This window comes from Melozone crissalis, unplaced genomic scaffold, assembly GCF_028551555.1.
Source record: "Melozone crissalis strain CALT ecotype California unplaced genomic scaffold, PUWL_Pcris_2 ptg000004l_1, whole genome shotgun sequence".
NCBI classification, from domain to species: Eukaryota; Metazoa; Chordata; class Aves; order Passeriformes; family Passerellidae; genus Melozone; species Melozone crissalis.
The window spans coordinates 45,165,961-45,192,363 of NW_026535782.1; the positions used below are offsets into that span (position 1 = coordinate 45,165,961).

Consider the following 26,403-nt stretch of genomic DNA (forward strand, 5'->3'; position numbering starts at 1 on the left):
CCCTTCAGAATTATGGAGAACCTTTGCTTTGACTTGGTGTCTCCATAAGGCCCATGTGGGCAGCACTGCTACAAAAAATCTCCCTTGACACTGAAAAAACAAGGACAGAAATCACACCAACATCATCTTCACAGCTGCCTGCTTCTTTATGTAAAGCCCTTTCTGGATCTCAGCTGCAAGCGTGTGCAAAATCTAAAACCAAAAGGACCTGCATAACTTGCATCCTTTTGCAATAGCACATGACAATTAAATTTTACAGGGCAATAGATTTAACAGTGTGATCAGACTAGTCAGATTTCTGGACAAGGGAACAGATCTTGGGAAGAGCATCAGCTGTATAATAGTTCTTCTAACTCCCTCACAATTGTTGATTTTATCTAAATCTTTTAAATTCTTCCAGCAGCAGGGATTTTATTCCTGCCAGTCCCTCCCTTAAAGGAGGCTGAGAGCACAAAGCACCCACCATAAGCAGCAGCAAAGAGAAAACACTAACTGTCCTTCAGGACACAGCACCAACTTCAGTCATAGCAACTACTGCAGCAGCATCCTAAATTATTCCAAACTAGTCTGCACCAACTGAGAAGGGCTCTCTTGTAGGATTTTAGTGTTGACCTCCTAAGACTGTTGATCTCTAAGAGCTTTCCAAGACTTTAATCAAGGTCATTTAACACTTTCAAGATTGCTGGGTATGAAAAGCTGTATCCTTCTTCCTAGAGACTGGCTCAGCAGACCTTCTAAAGATCCTACAGTCAGATATGCAGACATTTCTGAAGAAGAAAATGGCAACATTTCAGTGCTGAGGGAAGCTACTGTACTGTCAGGCCCAGTGAACAGCTGACCTACTTGGTAAAAATAAGGGTGTCATAGAGAAAGAACAGTAACACTAAACAAGACCCACCACCTCACCACAAATAATCTGAATTTTGATTGAATTATTGGCTGCCAATACATAACAGTTGGGTGCAGGACTGAGGAAAAAAAAAAAAACAACAAACCACACACCAAAAACTGTGTGATTCACTCATCTTTGAAAAAAAAATATTATTACCAAGGAAAATTATTGGTACTTCCAATAAAGCAGCACAGAACTATTGGGATAAAATATCAACTTGTTACTTCCACCCCAATCCATCAGAATTGCAAAGCTTACATATAGAAATCTCAAAACGTAGTGTTTCCATTAGTTTCTGTGCAAAACAACAGAAGTTGCATTCCACTTCAATTTTAACTACACTTACAACTTTCATATGTATTTTCATCCTCAGATACACACACGTGAACATAAAACCAAAATTTAAAAAAGGTGAGTTTCGTTATCAGTGACAGAAGATAACAATCCTGCCAGCCACCTTCTCTCTGGAAAACTGGATGTGCTTGAACAGTGTTTGAGGAAAACAGCTTTCATCAAAAAAAGATTAACAGTATTACCTGAAAATAAATGAAGTTTTCATTGTTTCTCAGATTTCTACTTTAGATTTTAGGCAAAGTAATTTCTATTTAGAAAAACCAACCAAATAAAAACCTTTTAACATAGATTAGTTCTGCAATTCTACCAACCTGTGCAACTCTTCAGTTTTTTCTTCGGTAGGGCCCGTGGTTAATAAGCAGTGTCGAAGGATGGCAGCCATGTAACGAAATTGATGAGATTCATTCTATATAAATATAAATTATGAAGATATTTTTTCATTTTGAAGATTGCAAGTAAGGCTTTCAGGTCACTAGAATAATAAAAGTTAAAGATGGAAAATACCTATTAGATCATAACATCCATCCCTATCAATAAAAGGACTCTACCTTTGTTTCACTGAATGCTTAATGCTACATAACTCTCATAAGCTTTTTCAAAAGTCAGGCCTTGTAAAACTCACGGAGGTTTTTCCAGTTAAACCAGCCTTCATTAGTAGAAAACCCAGTTACAAGTGTTTGCTCAATTCCATACCACTATTCCTAATACACCAGTCTCTTTACTTCCTGTATTTACACCAGACCACCTCTTCATCCATTCAGATTATGCATGTTCTTCACTTAATTTGTCCTCTCCTCATTTAGGCCTTTTGCCAAGTTTCATTCCCTCCACCTAGTCTGTCTCTTTTTTCTAATTCCCTTGATTCTTTTCCTCCATTCCATTAATAACTTCTCAGCAACCTTACTTGCCCTACCTTTTCCTCTCTCCAAGCAATCCCCCCTTTCCAATCTCCCACCAGACAGCAGCCATGCAATAGTACACCAGTAACTGCAACCATTTAACTCTGTATCATTGTCCTCACCCTTTTTCAACAGCTCTTCTTGGCATCTGTGTATGTTCTGGAGTGTTTGACCTGGCACAAAGCACCCAATGCATCTTTTGAAGGATCAGCATCAAAATCTGCCAACTGTACCATGTGCAGATCTTGTCTGGCCTTGCTACTTTGAAACCATCTCCAGTCATTAAATACTGGTGTTTCAAATGGTTCTCTCCACATTAGGATAGATCTTGTTTAGCTTTCACCCACATGCCCAACGTCTCTGCTCTCCTTTTATTTTCTATGTGTTCTGCTGTTTGGAATTTCTTCAAATTCTGCATCTTCAGCCCACTTCATTAGCAAGCCTTTCACTCCTCTCCCAGATCATTAATACTACCACTGGAATATTCACTAAGCAGAATGTCACCTAACATATCTGGCTAACAGCCACTAAAAAGTTCTTTAATTTAAAAGTCCTCCGCTTTTAGGAATTTCTAGTAAAGAGTTATTATCTAAGCTTTATCCCAAAATGCAAATAAGCTTCTCATTTAAAAAAAAAAAAAGCTACATGCATTCTTGGGATATTAAGGAGGAAAAGACAGTGAGCTGGGCTTTACATCTCTCCAGATTCAGTATGTTTTAAGAGTAAACCAACTTCCAGGGATCATGAGTTTATCTCTCAAGAGGTGAACAGTTTCTTTTCCAACTTTCCATATAACTGTGTTACATGCTTTTTTACCTCCTGAACAATCACCTGTCTATACGAAGAACTTTGACAAAGTTAAAGATACTTTTAATAAGGGTCTAAGTTGGGAATATAAACAGAAGAAAGAAACCTCACTTTCTTTATATTTCCTTGAAACTCAAATAGTAGCTTCTCTGATCCCTCCATAACTAAATCTTAAATTTCAGGATTTCTTATTCAGCATACCCTTGAGACATTAAAGCAAAGAATAAACTTCCAACTTTGCTCAAGTTTTACATTCCTTAAAGTTATAATTAATATCTGATTTGCTGTTTAGTCCAATGCACTAAAAAGAACAATTATTTGCAAGTTTTAACTAATGTAGAATTTTGATCAGCTTTATATGCTACATATTTACCATGTCCAATGGAAAGTACATAACACTGAGCTATGATGTAGACTAAAAAGAAAGATTCCCTATATAATTCTCTTGTTTTAGCACAGACTCAGGTTATTCAGAAAAGTTGCCCTTGTAATTTCTGTTTATAACACACAGGAAGCATATCTATCTAAGGAAAAAAAAAGATCTGACATAACAACGAAAACAAACCAAGATAAACCTTATTCATAAGGCGTAACAATCAAAGTGTATCTTGTTCTTGTACTTGATCCCACCTTTAAAAGATAATTATGAAGTCCAAAGCTGGTGTTGGGAGGATGGGACAAAGATATTAACAACAGTAGCACTCTGTCATCAGAGTTATTTGTTAAAAATGAGAGTTGATGTACTTATCATGCAACAGAGAAGTTCCCTCAGCTCTATCTATTGCCCTTTTGCCATAGTCCACAAGCTCCAAAGATGCAGCCATCTGGTACACTTAGATAAAGAAGTTTTTCCTAGCCAGCTAATTATTAGTGAACAACATTTATTTTCTTTTGGAAATCTAAGACTTTTATGAAATGGTATTTTTTGCATTTTTGTATCTGAAAACATACAGTTTAAACTTGCATTAGGCAAGCCAAGCAGTTCTCCCAATACACAGAAAATGCATGAATAAGATTTTCTGCCCAAGTTGTAGCAGGAACAACAACTGCCGCCTGTGTATCTACCTGTTGGTTCCTGCAGGCTAAACAAAATCAACCGAACAAAGCACTTCAGCTAAGCCTTACCTTGCTGTGGACATTCCAGCTGTCAAGTGTTACATTAAATAGAGCCTTTAGTGCCTCAATGGCACAATCTGTCTCTTGCAAAGATAGAGGAAGCCTGTCACGATCTTCTGCTGCCTTATACTCTTCTGTCCATCTTACACTCAGGGAACTCTCCAAAGCCTGAGTCAAAACCTGCACCCCTTGTAGCTCCTGACGCAGCTGTGCTCTAATATCTGTGTGCAGAAGCGACAAGAGGAAGAGGAGACGCAAATCAAAGCATTTAATGTCATCAACAAGCTGCCGGTCCTTACATTTCTGCAGAAGATTGCAGAGCATTGCTGCAAGATTCAGTTCCAAACTGAGCTTCTGTGCAACTGAACTATTAAAAATTATGTTACAGAGGCATTTTAAGGCTTCTACTATCACAGGAAATTCAGATACTCTCTCCAGTGGATCTTCCACAGTGTCCAGCTTTGCTAGCTTCATAAGGATCTGCATGTTCCTCTTTGTGGTTACAGGCACTAAAACCTTCTTATCCCGGGAGAGAATCCGGAGGGCCTCCAGACAGGCAACTTGACATGAAGTCTTTGTGTCTTTTTCAAGGATGTTTAGAATTCCTTCACACAGTTTCTAGGCAAACACAAAGAAAAAGGGGACAGTTTTAGTGTCAAAATACTGGTGGCAATAAGAAACTACTTTGCTAAGCTTCCATATAACTTTTGACGTTTTATCTCACTTGAGAAACTAGGTAGTCGATATTAGCACTTCAAAATATGTACTGTTACCAAAGGCCTCCAGAAAGCATTAAAAGCAGTTTTCCTCATGGACACAATCCAAATACATCAACATTTGCAGAAGCATTAAGCCAAAATGGCAGCTATTACCCACCACTGCCAGTTACAGTATCAGGACTAAAAACTCCAGAATAACAACAAAGCTAGAGAGAAGTGAAAGCAAAAATATGTCAAAGTACAACAGTCACACCTACGGCACCTGCAGAATTATTAAGTCAAGGTTGTTTCAGTCAGGAGGCTGGGAGAAAAAGAAACCAAAATAACTGCTACTTAACATACAAGGATTAGTACTCCCATGTTTGGTAAGAGCAGTAATTTATGTGACCTCTTCAACCTAATCCACAGACTTCTCCCATTTTAAGTATGACTCTAAGAAATAACACCTCTGACACAGAAACACAATGCAGTTTTCCTTGAAGGCAGACTGGAGCAGTTCTACCAAAGCAGCTTTATCAACACAGATTATTCTTGATGTCAAAATAGTTCACAGATTCCTTATACCAACAGGACTTCAGGGGTAAATAATCACATAAATGCAGCATGGGAAAATACAACACTCCAACAATCTGCAGGTCAGAACTGTAACATCCGAATTACAGAAGCATTACCTTTTATAAGACAGAAATGGACAATCAATCAATCAAAGGGGAGAAAAGAGAGGCCAGAAGAGATTGCTTGTTGTGAGAGGACTCCAGTGGGATTTTATGCCTTACGCTCAAGACAACACAACTACTCATGGGTACTAGTGTCAGAAGTATAGTCACAAAGAAATTCCCAATACAGCAGAAACTGCACTGTACCTGGTTTTGAGGAATAACACACAACTGAACACACAGTTCACAGAACTCCAGAAAAATCCTAGTTTATTCTGTGTTTAAGCACTTTTCAACTAGACTTCGCAGTTATTGTCTTCCTTGTTGGTAACAGCTGCTACAAGGTGGTCTGTAACAATTTATCCAAATTCTGAAACTTATTTGATTGCATAAAGACCAAGCTGCTCAAATTCGGACTTAATTTTTTTCCCCATAAGTTTTACCCACCTGCTGTTATGAAAGTGTCACTGGAAAATGTCAAAAGCACTGCAGGAGGGATGCCAAAGGGCAATAACCTCCTGCTGACCTGCTGCGAGAGGTGGAAGTCTAACCTTCCCTCCATACAGTAAATGACATGCAATTTAATTAAAAATATAAAATCATCTCTTGGCTTCAAATCATAGTGAAATGCAGCACCAGAAGAGTCTTAACTCTGAATAGTTGTACTAAAGATAGATATAAAATAGAACTTTTTTTTTTTTAAGAGATTTAGCAACCTGATTACAACTTAACTGCTGGTAAAGTTCTCTGGAGTTAAGATCCAGTCAGCCATCAAGAGTGATTTTAGAGGAAGCAGCAATCAGGGCATCTGTGACAGTGAACCACTGTTGGCTAATCCCAAGAGCCATCAGCAGCTCAGGAAAAGCTAGAGTATCTGATTATAATTGCAGAGCTATCCATGGAAAGATTCACCCTATTAGGAAATTGCCTTGGAGACAATTAAAACCAAATGCCATACAGCACATTTTCTGTTTTGGCCTTGATGGTACAAGATGCACAGAGATAAGAGAAATAGGAAGAGATGTGACCACAACAACATTATCATGCTTTTCATTTTCTCTAGGTGGTGCTCTTTCTACCACCCTGTAGACCATTAGCATGGCATAAGCTAAGGGGCACAGATTTCATTTATGTGGTTGGAAATGAAAGCAAGTGAAAATTCAGACAGGAAGGAACCTCCCCCTCTCACAACACATATGATGACTGTTTCAGTTTCAGGGCCTTTGTTTGCAACTCTTTAGGTCACTGCAAGATTTTCACATTTCTTTGTTTGGTGTCCTATCCTTTCAACATCCAGATAATATTTTGACTTTCATCAATCATGCTACAGCAAGCAATGTTTTTCATACATTTTTTCAAAAACTCCAGTTTTAACATTTTTTTATTGTAAAATCCATTCATTTCTCTGAAATTCAAGATGTCTCAGCTTTTGTGCTAATATTAACACAGAACAATGCACACCATTCCTTTTGTCTAGGCTGTAGTATTAAATCTTGTATCAGAACAGGAAGGCCAGAAAAACCCATTCGTCATCTTGTTTTGACAAATAAACTATTAACCTATTTTGGTCCTTTATCTTGACAGTGTAAAGCCACGATGCTAAGAAGCAAAACAGCCCAGTAGAAAAAGATCTCTAGAAAAAGACACGAGATGTGTGTTTTCTCCCTTGCTCAGCCACAAGCCTGCTTTGTGACTTTGGGCCAAATACTTCCATTATCTTCCACTATCTTTGTTCACAGGCTGATTAGGCTGGGGTGAGGGGAGGGGATGGAAAGGAGAGCACAACTCTTCAGTTTCTGTGTTTTAATGTCTATTAACGATTCCGAGCAAAGCATCCATGACAATGAGAAAGTAAGCCCAAGAATATTTGAAATATTACTTACAACTTTCATTTCTCTGCAAGTCAAGACAACATTTATACAACACATATCATCAACTGTGCTGATTAACAGGACAATTAGATAACCTCCCCTGAGAAGACTGTGCCAAACTTTTGCCTAGTCTTTGTGGACAGATGTGGGTGGGAAGGTGTATACTTGCATTCCTTGAGGATTCAGCCTGCTTTATTTCGAGCACTTCATTGTTGAGCCTGCACTGACAGTGGGAAGCTGGCTGTTTGGCAGGAGCCTGCCAGCTCTGACATGGCACAGAGCCAAGCTGAAGGTTTGAACACATGAGAGCAGGACAGTTCTGCAGGTGAGGTAAGGAGCACACTGAGCAATCCCTGTTGTCAGAACTGGTGGATTAAACACTTGCTTCAGAGTCACAGAAAGGTTAAATCCTGTGTAGCTGCACTCACAGCAGCCCCTGCTCACCTCACGGGACAGGGAGAGGGAGAACCCTTTTATCTTCTGTAAGCCCATGGTGAAAGGATGTTAAAAGGAGAGATGGGTTTCATGAACCTTAAGAGGTTTCAGTAAAAGCTAAAAAATGCTGGATGGGAATGGGCAGGACCAGAGGGAATTAGAACAAATGCTCAGTATTAATGCTGGATACTTAGTGCTTTTTCCTCTTACAGACTGGTACTCCCTTAAGGGGTTTTGGAGAAGTCAGAACAGTAACAACAGCAACTAAAATACCACACAGTGTGCCCACAGGAGAACTTGAGCTTAATATTGTTACAGGACACTCACTAACCGACTTTAAAAGCTTACCCCATATTTACTGGGAGGAGAAAAACTGTGCCTTGGTGGCTGCAGGAACCTTCAGACCTCCCTGAAACATCATAGCATCAACAGCACTAACTTAAGAATGAGGTTCTTCTAAGATTTAGAGTGTGACAGCATCTTGCTCCATCAACATACTTCACTCCTTCCAGAGTTAAAACATGGTACTGTACAGAGACTAAGAGAATTTCCCCACATCATTAATTTAACTGGTAGAGAAATCCCCACATACATTTGGTATGATTTACCACCAGCTATTTTAAGACCTTGAAAACACTCAGTGATGCAAAGGGAAAACACTGTTTTGGGTGATTTTCTTCCCATTGAATTTTAAATCCATCATGTTCAAATCAAACCCAGACAATAACTCAAGAACACTGATCTCAAATTCTGAAGATTTCTTTTAAGAGACCCAACACAGTAAGCTGGACCTAACAGAGCAGAAACCTGATGCTGCAAGTACTATAAGAGGTGAAGCAGACAGAAAGGTATGGGCTGAAGAGGAAATAGTTCAGTCATATCAGGTAAGAATATGGCTTGTAAGTCATATTCTTATATTTGGCTACTGCTTCCCTTTTTTCCCCTTCCTCTTGCAAACTCAGTGCCTTCATCCAAATTAAAAAGCCCTACTTGCCATCTTGGACAGATTTACTTCATCTGTTATATCACAGCAAATGGTGCCATGACAACTTCCAGCTGTGGAAGGCTATGACCAGCCAGGCAATCAGTGCTGAGATATTTCCAGGGCACAAACAGTACTGTAATTTTCTTACCATCTAAAGTCTGTAAACAGCACAAATGTGTTGCTACTTCAGAAGCAGTATTTGGCTCCAACAAAGTATAAATAATGGAGGGCAAGGCTATTAAATAAAGATCAAGTGGTCCAAAAAACCCTTTCCTTTTTGTATTAGCATGTGAGCTTGAGCTGAAGCACGTTCTCTGCCAGAGAGAGGGAGACACTACACCTGACAACTTTCTCCAAGGTGACTGCCTGGTCAAGTTAATAGATATCCCTTTTCTGGAGTGGATTCCAGAGCAGACCAACTGTTTGTCTCAACCATGCCACAGTGCTGTGAAGTGTTGCAGTTCTGGACACTCAACTTTTTCCAGCAGAACACTGTCAAAAACTTCTTGACTGCTTGAGACAAATATTTCAGATTTCTAAGCGCTCAATAAACTCCTCAGAAACAACACCACTGCCTTTATTTCAGCTGCTATTCCAGAACACATTTACTTCTGGTTTGCAATTTCTATACTGTTTACACAAAGAAACTGAAAACAGGCTTCCATAAATTCTTATTTTTTATTAGCGTATAACAAGTTAAGAAGGATTGGCACTGACTTGATGTGCCTGGTATCTGAGTGTATCTTAGAGTACAACACAGATTGCCATCTGATTTATATCCAGAACACTCACCACAGATAGGCCAAGGCAGACACATATATCATTAAACAACCAGGACAAATACAAGGACAGCTCACATTACAATCTTGAGTTTTTATCACCCTGAGATGTATTACAGTCCTGTGGCTATGTTCAGATAGACAAACTTGATAGCATTACCTCCCTTCCTATCTTCTGGAGGACACAACCTACTTTTCTCCTGGAATTCATTATCACAAACTCACTGCTGATTTAGTTAGGTTACAGCCTAAAACAATCATGCTTTGGTAGTCATATATCACTGCAGAACAATTTACTCAGTCCAATTAACCAGCTTCTAGTCAAGCCATAGTTTTGGCCTTTCTATCTTTTCTATTTTCAGCATGTCACTGGTGTGTATGGGTTGCTTAAAAAAAAATCCTCATACTGTGTAACTTACATTCACCTCTCCAAACTCATTGTCTTTATTTGGCTTTTGCCAATTTGGCCTCTGCTCTCTTGTCCTTTCCTGTGTTCTGCAGCTGGCAATCAATTTTTCAGACTAGACATTCACTCAAGCACAGTGTAAAAAGGGATGGGAGGGACGGTGAGGGAACAGAGGTATGCACCAAGTCCAGATCCCAGGTGAGTTCTTCTACAGATCAGAAGGGACACACAGAGTGCATCACCACATCACTGAGTGTCAGCTTCCAGCAAAGCCATAGATAAAGCAAAGCTAAGAGGTCTTTGAGTTCTCTGTGTAACAAGGAATTGCAACTGAAGATTACAGTACAAACAACTGATGGGTTTGCAAATGCAAAAGACTGGCAGACTTATCATCCCATCCATTTCTACCAGAAAAAAGAAAAAAATAACACCTTAAAATATTTAGATTTAGCATAAGATCATGGAATGAAACAATGTGTGCCCAATTTCAGACAAGCTATCCTTGTAGGAATCTTGCAATTCTGATTTCAAGCTTTGAGTTTATTCCAGAAATAGCAGAAAGATACAGCCTCATTCACTAATGAACGTTTTCTGAATAAATATGCAAATCAGCCTCAAAGCTAATTACACAACAGAAAGAAAGGGCTTTGTACTACATCTTACACCCTAAAAATAACAACAGGAAAAAAAAAATTCCATGTCCAAGCTTTAAATGCAAGGCTGTGAATGGATCCCAAGGGATGTGCTAAGCTCTCCCACACCTGGACAGCTCAATTCACATTTCCCAGCTTTGACACCTGATGCATGTACCACATCTCACTGATTACAGCACCTTTGGAACAACAGGCTTCTGCAACCCTGTCTTCCTTATAGCTTAATAGTTTTCTTCTTTACTTATCCCTTCATCTTAATCCCTAGTGTTCTTTAAGCATCTCACATAGACAAGAAATACATCTGCCATATTGTTACCTGCTGAGAAGAGAGAAAATTGAAAAATCTACAGCAAAATTTTACCTCAGTAGATATAGAAGAGTATCTTTACATTTATTCTTCCACCTCATCTCAAATCCGTACCCAGCAAAATCATTTATAGGCTTTTCTGTAACTACTTTCATTCAACACTGGGAGCTTTGCTAGGGGAATTTCAGAGAAAAAAGGGAATGTGTAGTTGTCATGTCTCTTGGACTGAAGAAGCAACAATTAAATTATAACTTTATACTCACTGCTTGCACCATTTCACAATGGCATCTAAGTTGAGAGACTGCCTTCACTCTTAACTTCTTCACTGAGGTATGCAGCTCTACAGCCTATTTTACTCACCTTTCTTTTGTCTTCATCTGCAGGGTCAAACCTGAAAGTGGCCCGATTCTGTAAGCAAAGACAACAGTTTGTGTTTGTTACAGGCACAGCAGCTGCAGAGGATGTAATACCTGCAAAACCATTCAAAACTCCAGGGCTCTGGTTAAACTAAGCCTCAGATAATGAGGCTACAACCATGACCTCCTCTTCCCATCGTCCCTAACAGCAAAAGCATCGCTAAGTGCCTCCAATGAAGAGTTTCACAATTACTACTGGTGCAGAGCAAGGTTTTATCTGTGGGATGTGAGTCAACTACCTCACACATGGCACTTAACAGGGTGAAAAATGAGAGAGATTGCCTTGTGTTCCACACATACCTCATTACCCAGATTCTTCCCCAAAGAGATCTTGCTTACAAGCTTTTGACTGCTCTGAGTGTTCCAAACCAGAACCACCATGGCATCACCTTGCCCAGAAAACAAGTACTACAAATCAAATAAGCCTTGCTACAAAAACTGCGAGTTTCTGTGTTCTGGCAGCTTCCAAAACACCTTACCAAGGTATTTGAAGGTATTTGTTTCTCTGGTACAGTTAAACAAAAGGTAGACATGGTCTAACTACAAGTCCTTATTTTTTATTAAACACTTCAAATAGCAGTCGGGCCTAGTTCCATGTTAGCACCCCAAAGAATGCTATTAGGGAAATATTACTCATCAAAGAAAACAGCACCAATACCGGACATTTCTCTTAACATTTTAAAACTTCCAATGTAAATGATCAAGCATGATTAACAGCTTCCAAAAAATTAAAATATCAATTTCTACATCTAACATGCAACTTGCTACATCATGCAAGCGACTGAAAACAAAAGTGACTTTCCATAGCACATTCATGGGCCTTCTTACCTTTCATGACCCAAGCTCACAATTACACAGAAAGGTCACCAACATCAATTAGAGCCTTGAGGATGTTAGGAAAATCATTCTTCTCCTCTCTCAATAATAGGCAAATAATCCCCTTCCTCTCTCTTACAGAGCTCCCAACTAGACAACAGGAGTTCAGCAACATGCTGAACTCAAAGACAGGTGAGCACTGAATGATGAGCAATCAACCAAGAGAATGCAACCTTTATGTTTGCATGTGAACATTTCAGCAAGTTTACAAAAGCAATGTAGTGAGAACAAGCCTAAGCAGTAAAGCAACAGAGATTTGGAATAATCACTGCAAATAGGAGAGCACAGAGAAGCATCAACAGACATATTAATTTCTCTCATCATGGTTATTCTATGGGCACTTGCACTTTGGAACTACACTTGATCCATCCTTTCTTTTCAATTAAAGCATATTTAATTTGTTATTTGGAAAAAAAAACAACTAGGGAAACCTAAAGCCCTGGAACCTGGAGTACTCTGCCCAGTCTTTGCTGGCCCATAGACAAAGTGTCAGTAACAAAGTGTACAAAACAAAGAGATGAAGGAAATACGATTAAAAAGTCTAAACAAGAAACGCAGTAAGGGCAATGTCATACTGAGACAGCATTAAAGTTTCTCACCCACTCCAAAAGAAGTATTTAGCTACACACTTAACTCCAGGACTTCATGCAAATACTTGAAATGTCAGAACACAAGGTGCATGAGCTCTCAACTCTGTCCTTGATGATTCAACTCAAGCCTAAACAATTCACCTGGGAAAGCTGCTGAGAAGGCATAAAGTCCAGTGCAGAAAAATTAAGAAACCATGCTTGTGCTTCCTTTCTGACAGAACACATTTAACACGGGGTCACTTTGAGGAGTAAGGACAGAAACAAAAGGTTCCTTCAATCAGAATCCTTCCTCTGTACCTCAGAAGTCAGTAAGTTAAAACAGATGTGTCCATCAACTCCTGATCTACCAATCCTTCAGAGTGCCCTCCAGCTGCATCAATCTCTACCTTTGAATTTCACCCAGACAAAGGCAGCCTATGTCAAGACTCAAGGTTCTTCTACAAGCCCGAGTGAAGAAATCAGTTACTGCCATTGTTAGGTGTAAAATATGTTGCACTTAAGATAGCAAATTTCAAGACACCTCTCAGAGGATGAATACCCACACCACATCCATGTTCATTTGGCTTCTCCACTAATCACAAAGCGATTTAATGAAACTTTAAAGATCTGAATGTTCGTTCCTGAAACAGATTCCTAAATTTCAGTCAATAATTAGTTCAACATGACTGCATATAAATTACAGCCAAAGCCAAACCCTGAGTCACCACCAGCTTTAGAGACTTGTGTACCACTCACACAAGCACATGTACAAAGGACAGCCACCTGATGGGTTGAGACATAATCTTTCAGAATGGACTGCGCTGCTCTACTACAATCTAAGTGTCAAAATGCCCCTATCAGAAGGGGGGGGGGGGGTGCTAATAAAAGTTTAACCCAACATGTATTTTCACTCTGATTTTCACCTCCCTATATCAACAGGAACCACCTTCACTTCTTGTCTGAACATACCCATACCAGACTACAAAAGCAGCAGACCCTTACTACTTGTTCATATCTGCCAGCATTAAAAGCTCAACCTGCTCTAAGCTGTCTCCCCCTTTCGCTTTGCTTGGCCAGAAACATGGAAAAATGAAGGGGGGTCTGTCAGCCCATTTCACACACATCCCCCGCACACTGACACGGCCGCTGTCCAGGCGATGGAAAGCGCTCTCCGTTCCCGGTGACAAAGGGCTGCCCCCAAAGGGCAGCACCTCAGGCAGGTGGGCAGGTACCGAGAGACCTCAGTGTTCTTCTGTCCGGCCCTTGCCTAGCGGCGTACGCGGGTTAAAAGACTTGTGACGCAAATGAACGCTATCGAACAGCTCCTTTTACAGCCGATCACCGATAACCCACACTATACCCACTGGGCGCGCAGAACGCAAGAGCGAACGTGCCGGGGCCCGAGCCCGGCAATGGGCTTTGTGCTCCCCTGCCTGCTTTCCTCCAGCCACTGCCCCGGCTCTCCGCCCCAGCAGCGCCGCGGGGCCCGGCACGGCCTGCGAGCGGGGAGCGCACGGGAAGGGCGGGAAGCTGCGCCGGGCAGGGGCTGCGAGGGGCGGGGGCCATGGCGGTGGAGCGGCGAGCGCTGGGGACCCGCTGCAGAGCCTAGCCCGGGGGGTCCAGAACGATGCTGGCGGCTCTGCCGATGGCGGGCGGGGCGGGGCGGCGACAGCGCCGGGGGAGCGGCGCAGAGGGGAGGGGGATGGAACCCGTTACCTCCTCGTTGTACCACGCCAGGACGCGCTCCACCGCCTCGGCGCCACCGCCGCCGCGCCCCTCCACGGCCTCCAGCACCGCGCCCAGTTCCGGGCCCGGCTCCGGGCCCGGCTCGGCGCCCCGCTCCATGCCCGACCGTTCCGTCCCGTCCCGTCCCGTCCCGTCCGGCGCCGCCGGCAGCGGCCGCGCCCCGCCCGCGCACCACAACCCGCGGCCCCTGACGCGCCCGACGCTCCGCGGAAGCCGCCCGGACTGCCAGGCAGCGTCCGCGCGCCATTGGCTGGAGGGGCCGACAGCGCGCACTCCCGAGCCCTCCTATTGGCTGCCATCCCGTCGGCCGGCTATTGCTGAGAGAGGACTCCATCTCCCAGCATGCCCAACGGCGCGGCGGCCGGCAGGGTGTGCCGTGCTTTCTTGCCGCGGGGCACGATGGGTGCTGCAGTCCGTGCCCACAGCGCCCAGGGCTCTCGCTGGGAAGAGCGGCGGTAGCCCGCTCTCGGGACGCACGGCGGCACAGGGCGCTGCCCAGCGCTTCCCTCCCTCTTTCTTAGGCTTGGCCGATTGCGACCTGCCCTGGGCACTCCGTGTCAGTCACAAGGCGAAGGGCTGCCACAGCTAGGGCTGGCTGCTTTTTCTTAAGCTTTTAGGCTTAAGTATCGCGGGCGAAGTCTGTGAGTGTTCCCTGAAGCGGGGCTTCGCCACAGCGTCTGGCAGCAAAACCAATCTCAAGTCTAACCCACCAGAGCAGTGTGGCACGCGAAAATTTTGCGTTTTTTTCAGGAGGTGGCAGGAGGGGAAGGTGCATTGGCAGAGCCAGGCAAAGGTGAACGGTGTCTCTATAAAGGTTTTGCAAGACTGCGTGTTTAAACCACTCTGAGCACATCCACAGCATTTCCAAACTCAAGGTGCCCTGTAATTAAAATTAATTGTCCAGATAGCAGAAAATTATATATTGAAGTTAACAAAACCCACTCCCCAAATATGTTCATACAGAGCTGTGGCCGGTCTCTCCTCAAAATCTTTATTCCTTCAGGTCAGGAATCCGTGAGAAAGAGAAACCTTTAATCTCACAAATGACTGGTTCCATAGCGGAAAACACCAGGGAGGTTGCATCTGCAGATGGACAGAGCCCAGAGGTGGTCACATGTGACGGTGCCTGTCTGCAGCGTTTAAGATGCAGACCCAAACTAGAACCTGAATTTCCTTCTTAAGGGTTTCTTGCCAGAAGAACTGAAACATAAATCCAGAACAGCACAGTCACCGGACTGCAAGGAGTAACAAAATCCAGTCATCCAGTGTGCAGCTATTAATTCTGAGTCTGATCCATCTGTAAACTAACAGAGCTTTGGAGAGAAACCCAATAAAGAGAGTCTTTTGCTTATTAGATTTACAACTCTATAAAAAAGTATAAGCTGGCTTAGATTTACTTCACAGCCCAGCAAAACACTCATTTTACTTGCCCATCGTTATTTATTTTTTTTTAATTCCAAAACCTGAAAAATAAACATTAGGAAACTGTTACCGCCCTTTAAAGGCGCATTGTTATTCATCATCAGTGTGTTTTAGTTTCCACTTTATGTAGTATATGAAGGATTAGGATTTCAATGAAAGAGAAGGACAGAATAAATTGCATCCTCTACCAAAGAACTGGCAGACCTTTTCAGATGGGTGCATACCACAAGCCCTTCCCATGTTAGTCAGCTTTATGTAAACCTTCCAAAGAAATGTCTGCCCCTGAATTTCATGGGTTTCAGGGTCAGTCACAACAGAATTGTGGGGCTGGGGAGGTCAGAGGCCATTTTTGTCAAAGGGTAGCGACCTTTGCAGCAAGAGGTAGCCTGACAAAACCAGGATTCATGCTACTGAATGGAGTTCTCACTGCTCTTCCCCTGCTGAGTCTTTTTTCTACCTGGTAATGAAAAATCTTGAAGAATTGTAGTGGATTTTTATAGGCATACATACATATATACATTTGTGTGTGTGTGTGTGTAGATCTGTTCAAAAATATTAAAAGTGTTATGTCAGTTATGCTGTAATGTATATTAGTTTCTGTTCTACTGTATATATTATATATCTATCATTTATTATATGTCTTAGCCTGTGAAAAAGATCACATCTTTATAAAAATGTGTATTTGTTGTTAGGAAAAAAGAGAATGTAAGCAAGAAATTTAAAAAAAAGACAAAAGAAAAAGGGAAAAGGAAAAGAGGGAAAAAAATAGAAAAAGGAGGAAAGATAGGAAAGAAAGAAGAAAATAGGAAAAATAACAGAAGAGAAACTGCAATTGAGACAGAATATTTCAGAATGTGGCATTAAAGTTTCATCAGCAACGTTTGCATAGTCACATATTTAGTTCATATGCACATAAATGCATGGCTAGGCAAGAAAACCTAACTTTTAGTTTCCATGTTCAAGGAAAATAATTAAATAACAACCCGCAGACGCTGAATCAGGAGGTTTGACAGTTTGTACTGGGATGACTTAAGAAATTCTTGCCCCTCACCAGACATTCTACCCAGAGGTTATGGTGCTCTCCCCAGGCTGCTGCTCTCCCCAGGCTGGTGCACAGCCTGTGACCTGAAAGCTGACATGGTTTGTGCTGCAGTGGCCCAGGATCAGTCCTGCTTTGCTTTGCAGCTCTTCTCATGCAGGAGGTGCCCTCTATTCCACCATTCTATACACTGCCCCCCAAGAATGTCGACTTTGAATTTCAAAGCCCTCATCAGGGAGCAGTTCAATGGTAGTTGGAAGTGCACACTCCTGAGGCATCAACACAAGTTTTTCAATTCATTTTTTAAAAAAGAAAAAAGAAGAAATAATATGGAGGCTTTTTTTGCAAAAGACTTTCCAAGCCCTGTTTGACTGATGATGTTCTTGGCTCTTTTTTATGAGCAGCTTTGTGGTGCTGCTGTTGGTCAGAATTTCCTCTCCCAAGATGCCCAGGATGTTGCAGTTCTCCTTTCAGAAATGTTTTATTATTTCTGGGTCTCACACTGTGTCCGATATCCCTCCTCCCTCCTGAACAGTCTGCCTGAGCTCTTTGGGGTAACAAAGCTGACCCCATAAGTGTGGAAGGATATGGAATATTTGTATGCTAAAATAGTCTCATTTTCTCCTCTTTTTCAGTCAATGGGGATTAGGCTTCTTTTGGTTTAAAAATTTACTATAAAAAAGAGCAGAAGTGCTTCTGGCTTCCCTTGAGTGGTGCTTAGGCTCGCCACCATACTGATCCTTCCAAAAATCCAGCCTTGAGTTACTGGTCAGTTCTACCCACAGATATCTCAGCAGGGCATCTGGTCCTTGGAGGGACCTTGGCAGGTCATGATCACCAGTCCATCAGGCAAGTGGAGGTACATCACCCATTTGCCATGAATTGTACCTGTTCTCAAGTCCTTCCTTGAATAAAAGCATGATGACGTCTAACATTTTTTGAAGGTCTGGAGCTTGTAGAAATTTTTGTATTTAAGTAAATTTAACTGGCATCTATTTACTTTCAAGAACTTTATTTGGGTGTGAAAATCCCTCATATACCTTGCACAACTGTACAAATAACACTTATGTCCATTTTAGACATAAACATGGTTATTGTCACACTGGGTGCTATCAAAGATTTTATTTACAAAACAACTACTAAAATGCCTGTTGTCATATTTCCATTTATTTATTTCTTACCCATAGGGTAATAGGTCCACCATAATTGCTTGGTGCATTTTATAATACAGAAGAAAAAGCTATGTTAATAAAAACTAACAAAAACTCACAAATAGCTACAAATCTGAAGGAAAATGTCTAAGAAAAATTCTCCCCAAAATACAATACATTTTTCCACACATACACAGTACAGAATAACTTCAAAGGCACAGCTTTGAATTTTGCTTTTATAGACGTATAGAGAATTATCACCACGGGAAGGAATTGAGAGAACAGTTTCATACCTGACAATAGATAATTAAGCAAATAATCATGTTTGCATTGTCATTTTCTTTATATAATTGCTTCATATCATCATATTTAACATACGTGGCTCTGAATTCAAAATCTTCCCAGTCTCAAGTTCCTTCTTACCTTGTCATTACTAACCAGAGAAGTTAGATTTTTCCAGATTGTGCAAACTCAACACAAATACATATATAATAAGAACAACAGTCAACTTAAGGCAGTGTATAATTCAATGCTACATGTCTTTTCTTCTCTTTTGTAAAGATCAAACTTACTAGATCAACAGAAAGGTGCATCAATATACAAAGTTAGGTGTAAACTGAAACCTACAGCAACTCATGTCCTTTTAAGGAACCAGATAGAGGAATTGATATGAGTAAGTGATGACTTGGCAGAATGGTTTTTAAGGAATGCGTTAAGAGCTTAAAAGAACAGATGATGGAGTTTTGCTGAGGGCAAATTTCCTGTCTTTAATTCAAATTATAAATGGGTCCTGTTTCAGTACTTTTTTTTTGTAAGACTCATTAATGTTTGTCAATAAGAGAGGGGGTAAAACTGGCTCATTCAAACTTAGAGCACACAGGGTTGTCCCAGAATTAAAAAAGGCACCGATCGGCCCAAAAAGTGGTCTAGAACAGCACAAAAGTGTTTTTCAGCTACAGGAACATTCGGTTATACTGGTCTGCAATCTGCCCATATCAGGAAAAATATTTATCTGCCCAGGATCTTTTCCATTTTCACCTTCCTTGAAGAATGTCCACAAAAAGTCCCACATGGCATGAAGCTTTTGTAACTCCTGCAAGTGTGTGGGCTCAGCTTATAGCAGTCATCTTCATTTAGCCCAGCCTGTAGTGGCTTCCCCATTGATGTATGCAAAGCCGGGAAAGTGTTGCATGTGCTCGTACTCAGAATTCCTGCGTGCTGTCAAGGGCGCGTACATGTCACTGGAATTGCCGTATCTTGTGGAGTGCATGGAGGAGCTGGTGTAGCAGGAGTTGGCAGCTGGGACCTCTGGCCAGCGCGGAGTCACTGGTGTGGGATGCAGCCTGGGAGTACTGCTCATCAAACAGGGCTCCATTCTTGATGTTGGGCCATTGAAGGGGTACTAGAATTAAAAAAAAAAACAAGAAATCAAAGAATCATCTGCCGCATACTTCATTTTAAAATAAGGGCTGGTGATGTCACAATTCTGTGTTTAGAAAAGCCAAAATCGTATGAATTGACGGCTACCCAACAACAAGGTAGCATACTGAAGGTGAAATATCAGATAACCATTGTCTGCTGTAAACCAAAGTTTCAGGGAAAGTCTTGCAAAATAGTCACTTATTTTAAATACTGAATTAATTTATTGAAGTGCTAGATATATCTGGAAAATAGGAGAAAAATAGATTGAATTAATCTTTTTTTCTCCCACTTTTACTCAAAAACTTGCTATTTACTAAGAATCAGAAAATAAAATGTCCTAACTCTTCCTCACTCAAGTGAGTTTTGAGGGAGAGGAGCAAAAGAGTCTTTATTTCTGGGAAAGTGCCTTCCCTTTAAAGTGTTCACAAGACATCCTGACAGTTTCTTCAGGAAAACATTATGGTCTGGCCCCAGAACCAGCAGCTAATTGGAGAACTTATGGAAAGAGGCAGGCAGGAGGAGAATCTTTCTAGTTCCCAGCTGTTCACAGTGACACTTGGAAACTAGAAATCAAAGTTTGACAAATACCTTCCACTAAGGAAGGACAAGATAGGAAGGAAAACAGAACAGCTTTTGCCCTCTAGCTACAGACTGCAACAGAAAGTAAATTGTGCTTATGAGGGCTTCTTAGCATGTATTTATCTTATTGCCTGTCCTGCAGGAGCAGATAATCTGTGTGCTGTCTGAGGAACAGCTCTCCCTGTTTTGTCCCTGTTATCCATGCGCATGACAGAGATGGTTAGGATCCCTGTTACTCTTGGCCAGCCATATATCTTCAGAGCTTCTACATTTTACATCTTTATACCTTTTCTGCAAAAAAAGTGTCACAGTTAACATTTTCGTATCTTGGGTTGTTTGACACTGTGGTATTTCTTTAACTTGAAAGCTGTCACCAAAGCAGGACTATCACTTCTGATACTTACCAACCTAGCAAGTGGCATGCCAAAGATTTCTACTGCTGCAAAACTCCTCATGTTTTGGAGGCTTATGGAGAGAACAGCTGGAGTAGGTGCTCCTAGGAGGGGAGGTAGCAGAGATTCCCAAGGGGTCTCATTACATTACACCACTGTGGATGGGCCCGGGGTTAATCAGTTGCATAAGCAACTGTTACATAACCCCAAGGCAATTGCAGCAGCGTCTCCATGAGGACTTTGTGCTGTCTCCCTTCAGAGCACAGCCAGGAAGGCAGGCCAGCCTTGATAAACGTTTTTGAACAGTTCACAAGCCTCAGGCAGCTCACAGCCACACGCTGGCCACTCCTAACTAGAGAGGAGAAAAAGACTTTTTGACCAACATACTGTAGTTAGCAATTTAGCACATCCCTGTGTGCCCCGGGGACACAGGCCAGTAGGCAGATGAGAGGGAAGATATCAAAGGTGTTATCTAGCCTGTACTTCCCATCACCACACAGGCTGGATCTACCTGTGCCATCACACTGCTGAAACGGGGCATTAAACTGCAGCACCACCCTGGAACATGGCCATTTCAACACTGTTCTGCTAATCCAGCTCCAGAATAAGCTGTCCTGGTGTCAGGATCATTGGCTTGTCAGAGCGACCCCGAGAAAAGTTCGAAAGTCTCTTTTCCCAGCCTGGCGCTTGAAGAAGGAGTCAGGGCTCTTCATTTCTCGGTTTCAAGGTTGTTTATTTTATCTTATCTATAAAAAAGTTTCTCCGGCCCTGACGAGGTCAGCTCTGCAAGACAGTCTGAGGCACTCTGCCTGCCCACATACAGTGTTAGGTCTAAAAACTACGTATACAATGTTTACAATTACTTTCCAATACCTATCACCTATGTTAGACAGTGAGCTTCTACTCTAAACCAACCTGTAAGTGCCAACATCACAGCAGAAGATGGAGGCCAAGAAGAAGGAGAAAGGATGGACACACGCAGTTCCCTCCATCTTGCCTCCTGAACCCCCATACCAAAACCCCTAAAATCTACTCTTCCACCCTGTGATAACTTCACTAATATTCTACTTAAACTGTTGTGGCTTGCTGATCTTCATACAAGGTTGGTAATTTGCTCCACGGGTCATATTCAAAACCACAGGCATTTTGGGCTCTGTGCCTGGCAGGAATCTTGGCTGCTCAGGACAGCCAGAGGGATGTCCTGGGTCCTGACATCCTGGCAACACTGACAACAGGTTTCTACAACATCATCTAAATTTCCAAATTCACTCCACAGGAAGTTTTTTCAGTAGGAAAGTTCAGCAGAGCTTACATACTGAGCAGAAAAAGCCTTATATTCCTTTGAAGGAGAACCAAGTCTTCAGACTTGTTGGCTTTCCAAAAGCTTTCATTGAAGATGAGAACTTCTAATGACCATTAACAATGAAACTCAAGCTTTGAAGCAATATGTGGCCCAAGCTAAAAACTTTCTTCCTTGTCTTCAGAAGGGTTTTACTTGATACCAGTTATGGTGGACTTTGCCTTTATTACCCATTGATCTATACATTAAATCACTGTAGATTCTTGTACTAAAGAGCGTACCTATAACAGGGTTACCCTAGACTTCTGCCATAATACACCAGTGATTCTCTCTTGTCTCCTTCACAATGAGATAATTGAGCTATTCTGTTGTTAACCATAACAGAAGCCTTTGCCATCCTGTCTCAGTGCAATTTTCCCTTGAGGTTTTGAAACAAAGGTTGTGACTTCTAACAGGGGAATTACGTGCTTTCATATCCCTTACTAATGCCAAGAGAAATCCGTCTTCAGCCAGGATAATTTGCTATTTGAAAATTTGTAGGCTGCAAAAACATTCACCTATCATCAAGAAGAAGAGAATGAACTCTGGGAATATTGTGGTGGGTCCCCTTGTTGTACACAGCAATATGTGGGGAAGCCACATGATGTCTTTTTGGTCGTTTGGAACCACAAAACTTGTGCCAGTGAGTGAATGAAATCTTGGCTCCCAGAATGAACTTCAGGATGCACCAAAAAAGAAAGATTTTCCTCCTCCAATATGCAGCCCAGAGGCCATGCCTAGGCTTACTGAGAAGGCAGGGGAATGGCTCTGCATAAGGGGACAGGATACAGTGTGCTGCTTTTCCTTTTCATCGAGCGCACCCGATGCAGCTGTGTTTATGAATGTGTCATGAATGTAAAAAGAATAATTGCTTGAAAATAACATAGACTCTAAATATCCAGTATTTTACAATAAATTCTGTTATGACTGAATGCAAGATGGAAAGTTTTGTAATGGTAGGTCAGCTAATCGCAAATGACTCAGTGGCTTCTTTTTCCCTACAGTGAAGAGACTATTGAAAGACAATATTTTTAAAGTACTCGTTGGCCCCTGCCTGACTATTAACTCACCCAATGAAGCATCTATTCAGCCTTGTTGGAGTGTCCAAAGCAGAGCCATCTGGGCGGATGCCTGCCCATGCTGCCTGAATCACCTTTCACACTCTACATCCGGTTAATGAAGAGTGCTTAAGCTGAACTCAAAACACTGGGGCCTAGTGATCTTTGCCAGATATAAAAGCGACATTTGTTGGAGGACTCTTGACAGGAAATTACCATTTCTTGGGTTGACTCACACTTGTTACTACTGCTGCCATTAGACCTAGACAAGAAGCCCTTTAAGCCTGTGAGACTTTGAGCAGATTATTGTTAAGGCCTTGCCCAAAAAAGTAAAATTAATTCCATTTATTTTAGTATTATTTTAGAAAATACAACATTAAATATCTCTTCCCATGAAGTGAAGGCTGAGGTTCTACAGTGAAAGGATGGAGAATAATCTCTTTATCCTTATTTTCAACTCACCAACCAATTATAAATGGAAGTGAAAGGTTTCAGTGTCCAAACAGCAAAATATTTTCCTTATGAATGTGGCTCTGACTTTACATTGTATTAGCTCCCACTTTGCTGGATGCTGTAAATTACCATTGCATGCTAGCCACTACTTTAGGACTTGCAAGTAACACTACCAGAAACTACTGAACTGTGGAGAGCTGGCTATAAATTAACTTCATAAAAATATGCTTAAATCTTATAAAATTACATAATTGATACTATTAATTAAAGGCATCTTTATCACCCTAAATTTACCCTTTTTTCCACAAATTGAACCTTATTGAATCTGTTAATTAAGCTGAATGAAACTTTGAAGTCTATCTAAGGGATTTTGGTACTTATGGGAGAGGCATTTGGAGCCTTAGGAAAATGCTATTTGTAATTATCTCAAATGAAGACATCTGTTTCCTGTTGCATTCAATACATAATTACTTCAATTACATGCTAACAGTCTCAAGGCCCTTATAAAGGCATACAGTTGGGGAACAATGACTCTTGCTGCATGGGTGGGATTTGGGCAGTATTTCTGTCATTACCAGCTGTTTGATGACAGAGTGGTTATTGCGGAGGGTGTTATTCTTACTGCACTGGTATAGTCATGAGTTTATAATGTGCATAAGCTGGAAGATTAAGAACTTTTCCCCTTTTTTTTTTTTTCCAAAGTAGATGAGCCAGAACAACATGAACGGACACTGAAGCATGGGCTCTGTCTGAGAGAGGATTTCTTTGGCTTCCCTATTGTCACAAAAAAGTTACTACTGTTTTCCAGTACTGCTTCTAGAAAATCCTGCTGCAGAGATATATGAAGACACGGTTTAGTGGAATTGTGGCATGCAGTATTTTACAGAAAAACTGAGTCGTGCTGCATGATGCACCCTGGGAAGTTTTATGAGACCATTGCACTCCACAGATCAGTTCAGGAGAGTCAGAGTAATAACACTGCTTAAATTTCCTTTAACTATGGCCCAAACACTGTGCTCTGGGCCTCTGAGAGGTGCAGACCTGACCTAGTGCTGAACAGCAGACTGTGCTGCTGCGGCATTTTCCAGAGGGATTTGTTCTGCTGCCCATGCCATGGAAGCAAATTATGATATTCATAAATGCAGCTTAAAGGCAGCAAAAACACATAAACAAATAGATTCATTCTTGTCTTTAAGATAGGAGCAGCATAGTACAAAAGGAGAAATGTTGCTGTGCTGCTTCTATGGCTCTCTGTCACCTGAGATTGACTGTTCGGAGATGGCTGTTCCATTTTGGAAGCAGCAAAGGAGAAAAGGTAAAATGAGGCTGTGTTTAGTGTGGCATCAAGGAGGGATTCTCAGATCTAGGTGGTTAATGTGGCAGCTTCTTGGCTGAGCCCTCCTACCTACTCTGAGAGTCAAGTTTGCACAGAAAGGCTGGAGCGGAGCTCCAGCTCCATCAGGTTCCCTCTTTAGCACAACTGAGAGAACAGGACATTCACAGCCCCGCAGTCCTTGGATAACTCCAGTGCACAGAGCACCTGTCACAACAGAAACTAAAGAGATGATAATGCTAAATTCTGCAAGAGATGACAGGGAGGAGGTGAGGAAGGAGTGATGCAGATCTACAATGTCTTGAATGGTGAGAGAAGATAAACAGGGAATGAATATTCACTATTCCTCATCACCCAAAAAACCCTAGGGCACCCAATGCAATAACAAGAGAATGAGTGTTTCATGCAATGCCTGACAAAGTGCATATGTACAAAAAAGCTCAAAGACAGGGTAATGGAGAGTGGTTTGCTACTAAAACATAATTCCAACTGCTGCTTCCTACTCAGGATATCCCTAGGTTAGCTCTTGCTGAAGGCATCACAGCTATGCTGGTGAAAGGACTACCTTCTACTTACCCTACTTCTAAGACTTTTCCTCCACACACCTGTTTCTGGTCGTTGCTAGAGATAGGACCTGGATAACTGAACCTACAGTGTGATTCACTACAGCTACACATTAGGATATTTACAGTTAAAGATGTGCATCTTTATTTGTTACCAGATACGTTAAAATGTGTACTACTGCAGATTATTCTAATTATTAGTAGGTTTATTCTTCCTACTAAAAGTGTTAGCATTGAAATTTACAAAGAAAGATTACTGCAGCATGGATTAGTTTGTATCTAAGCAAAAGGTAGAACTACGTGAATTGAAATACTTTGGATAGCCTGAAAGAGGATTAAGACCTGTCCGGCAAGGGTGGATGTTGCAGATAAAAGCTGTGCTCAGACGCCAGCCAAGCCTACACTGTGACTTTGTGAAGATGTTGTAACTCTCTGCTAAACTCAGCATAGGTTGATGAGACCTCTCAGAGGCTTTAGGCAAGAGTTGTTGCCTATCTTCGACCCTGGCACCTGGTACCTAAACTACAGAAGCAGAAGAAATCAAGAACTGATGAAATAAAGTCTCTGTATAGATGTGTTTATGTACACACACACACACACACACACAAAATAATCCCTTTCTATATGACGGTGGAGCAGCACCAGAATATCCTATGCAATCCTGCACTATGGCTTAGAGAATTAGGTAGTAACAGATCAATCTGTAGATCATTTTTCATTTGTCTGCCAGGCTCTTGGCCAGTAAACCAAGTCAAGAAATGAGCAATCAGGCCTGGAATTACAAGTAAGGAATTGTTCTGAGAATTACTCACAGATGGTGAGGGAAGAAGAAAAAATTGGGATTAAGACCAAGGTTTGAACTGACTGTTCCTGTCATCAAAAAGAGTCTTAGCCATCAGTGGAAATTAGTCAGCCTATACTGCCAGACCCCCACCTGCACTTTTTGAGATCTGTAAAGTAATATTGAATAATAAATATTAAAATAGTAAGTAGTAAAATATCTACATCTGTGTGACTTCTTCCCCAGCACAGCCTCACTCTCAAGACTCCAATGACAAAATCAAAATTCTCAAAGTAGCTGATAAAACCTGGAGTGTGTCACTCTCTTCCATAGAAAGAGGTTGGATATGATGTTCTTCAAGACCAAAATAGTTATTAATAGCTGC

At 41.5% G+C, this 26,403-nt stretch overlaps 2 protein-coding genes across 3 annotated transcripts in view; both read right to left on the minus strand.

Annotated features, from left to right (window-relative positions):
* Positions 1 to 14,561, minus strand: part of RIC8B (RIC8 guanine nucleotide exchange factor B) — a 30,804-nt gene extending 16,243 nt beyond the window's left edge. Inside the window, exons 1-4 of the mRNA XM_054275836.1 lie at positions 14,457 to 14,561; positions 11,240 to 11,287; positions 4,078 to 4,686; positions 1,558 to 1,652 (exon numbers count right to left, since the gene is read on the minus strand). Coding sequence (XP_054131811.1) covers positions 1,558 to 1,652; positions 4,078 to 4,554 — 572 coding nt within the window. The 5' untranslated portion in view covers positions 4,555 to 4,686; positions 11,240 to 11,287; positions 14,457 to 14,561. The remainder of the gene's footprint in view (positions 1 to 1,557; positions 1,653 to 4,077; positions 4,687 to 11,239; positions 11,288 to 14,456) is intronic.
* A 3,415-nt stretch (positions 14,562 to 17,976) lies between these two features.
* RFX4 (regulatory factor X4) overlaps positions 17,977 to 26,403 on the minus strand; it is an 87,373-nt gene continuing 78,946 nt past the window's right edge. For both annotated transcript variants that reach the window (XM_054274016.1, XM_054274008.1), the window contains exon 18: positions 17,977 to 19,500. In XM_054274016.1, coding sequence (XP_054129991.1) covers positions 19,228 to 19,500 — 273 coding nt within the window. In that variant the 3' untranslated portion in view covers positions 17,977 to 19,227. The remainder of the gene's footprint in view (positions 19,501 to 26,403) is intronic.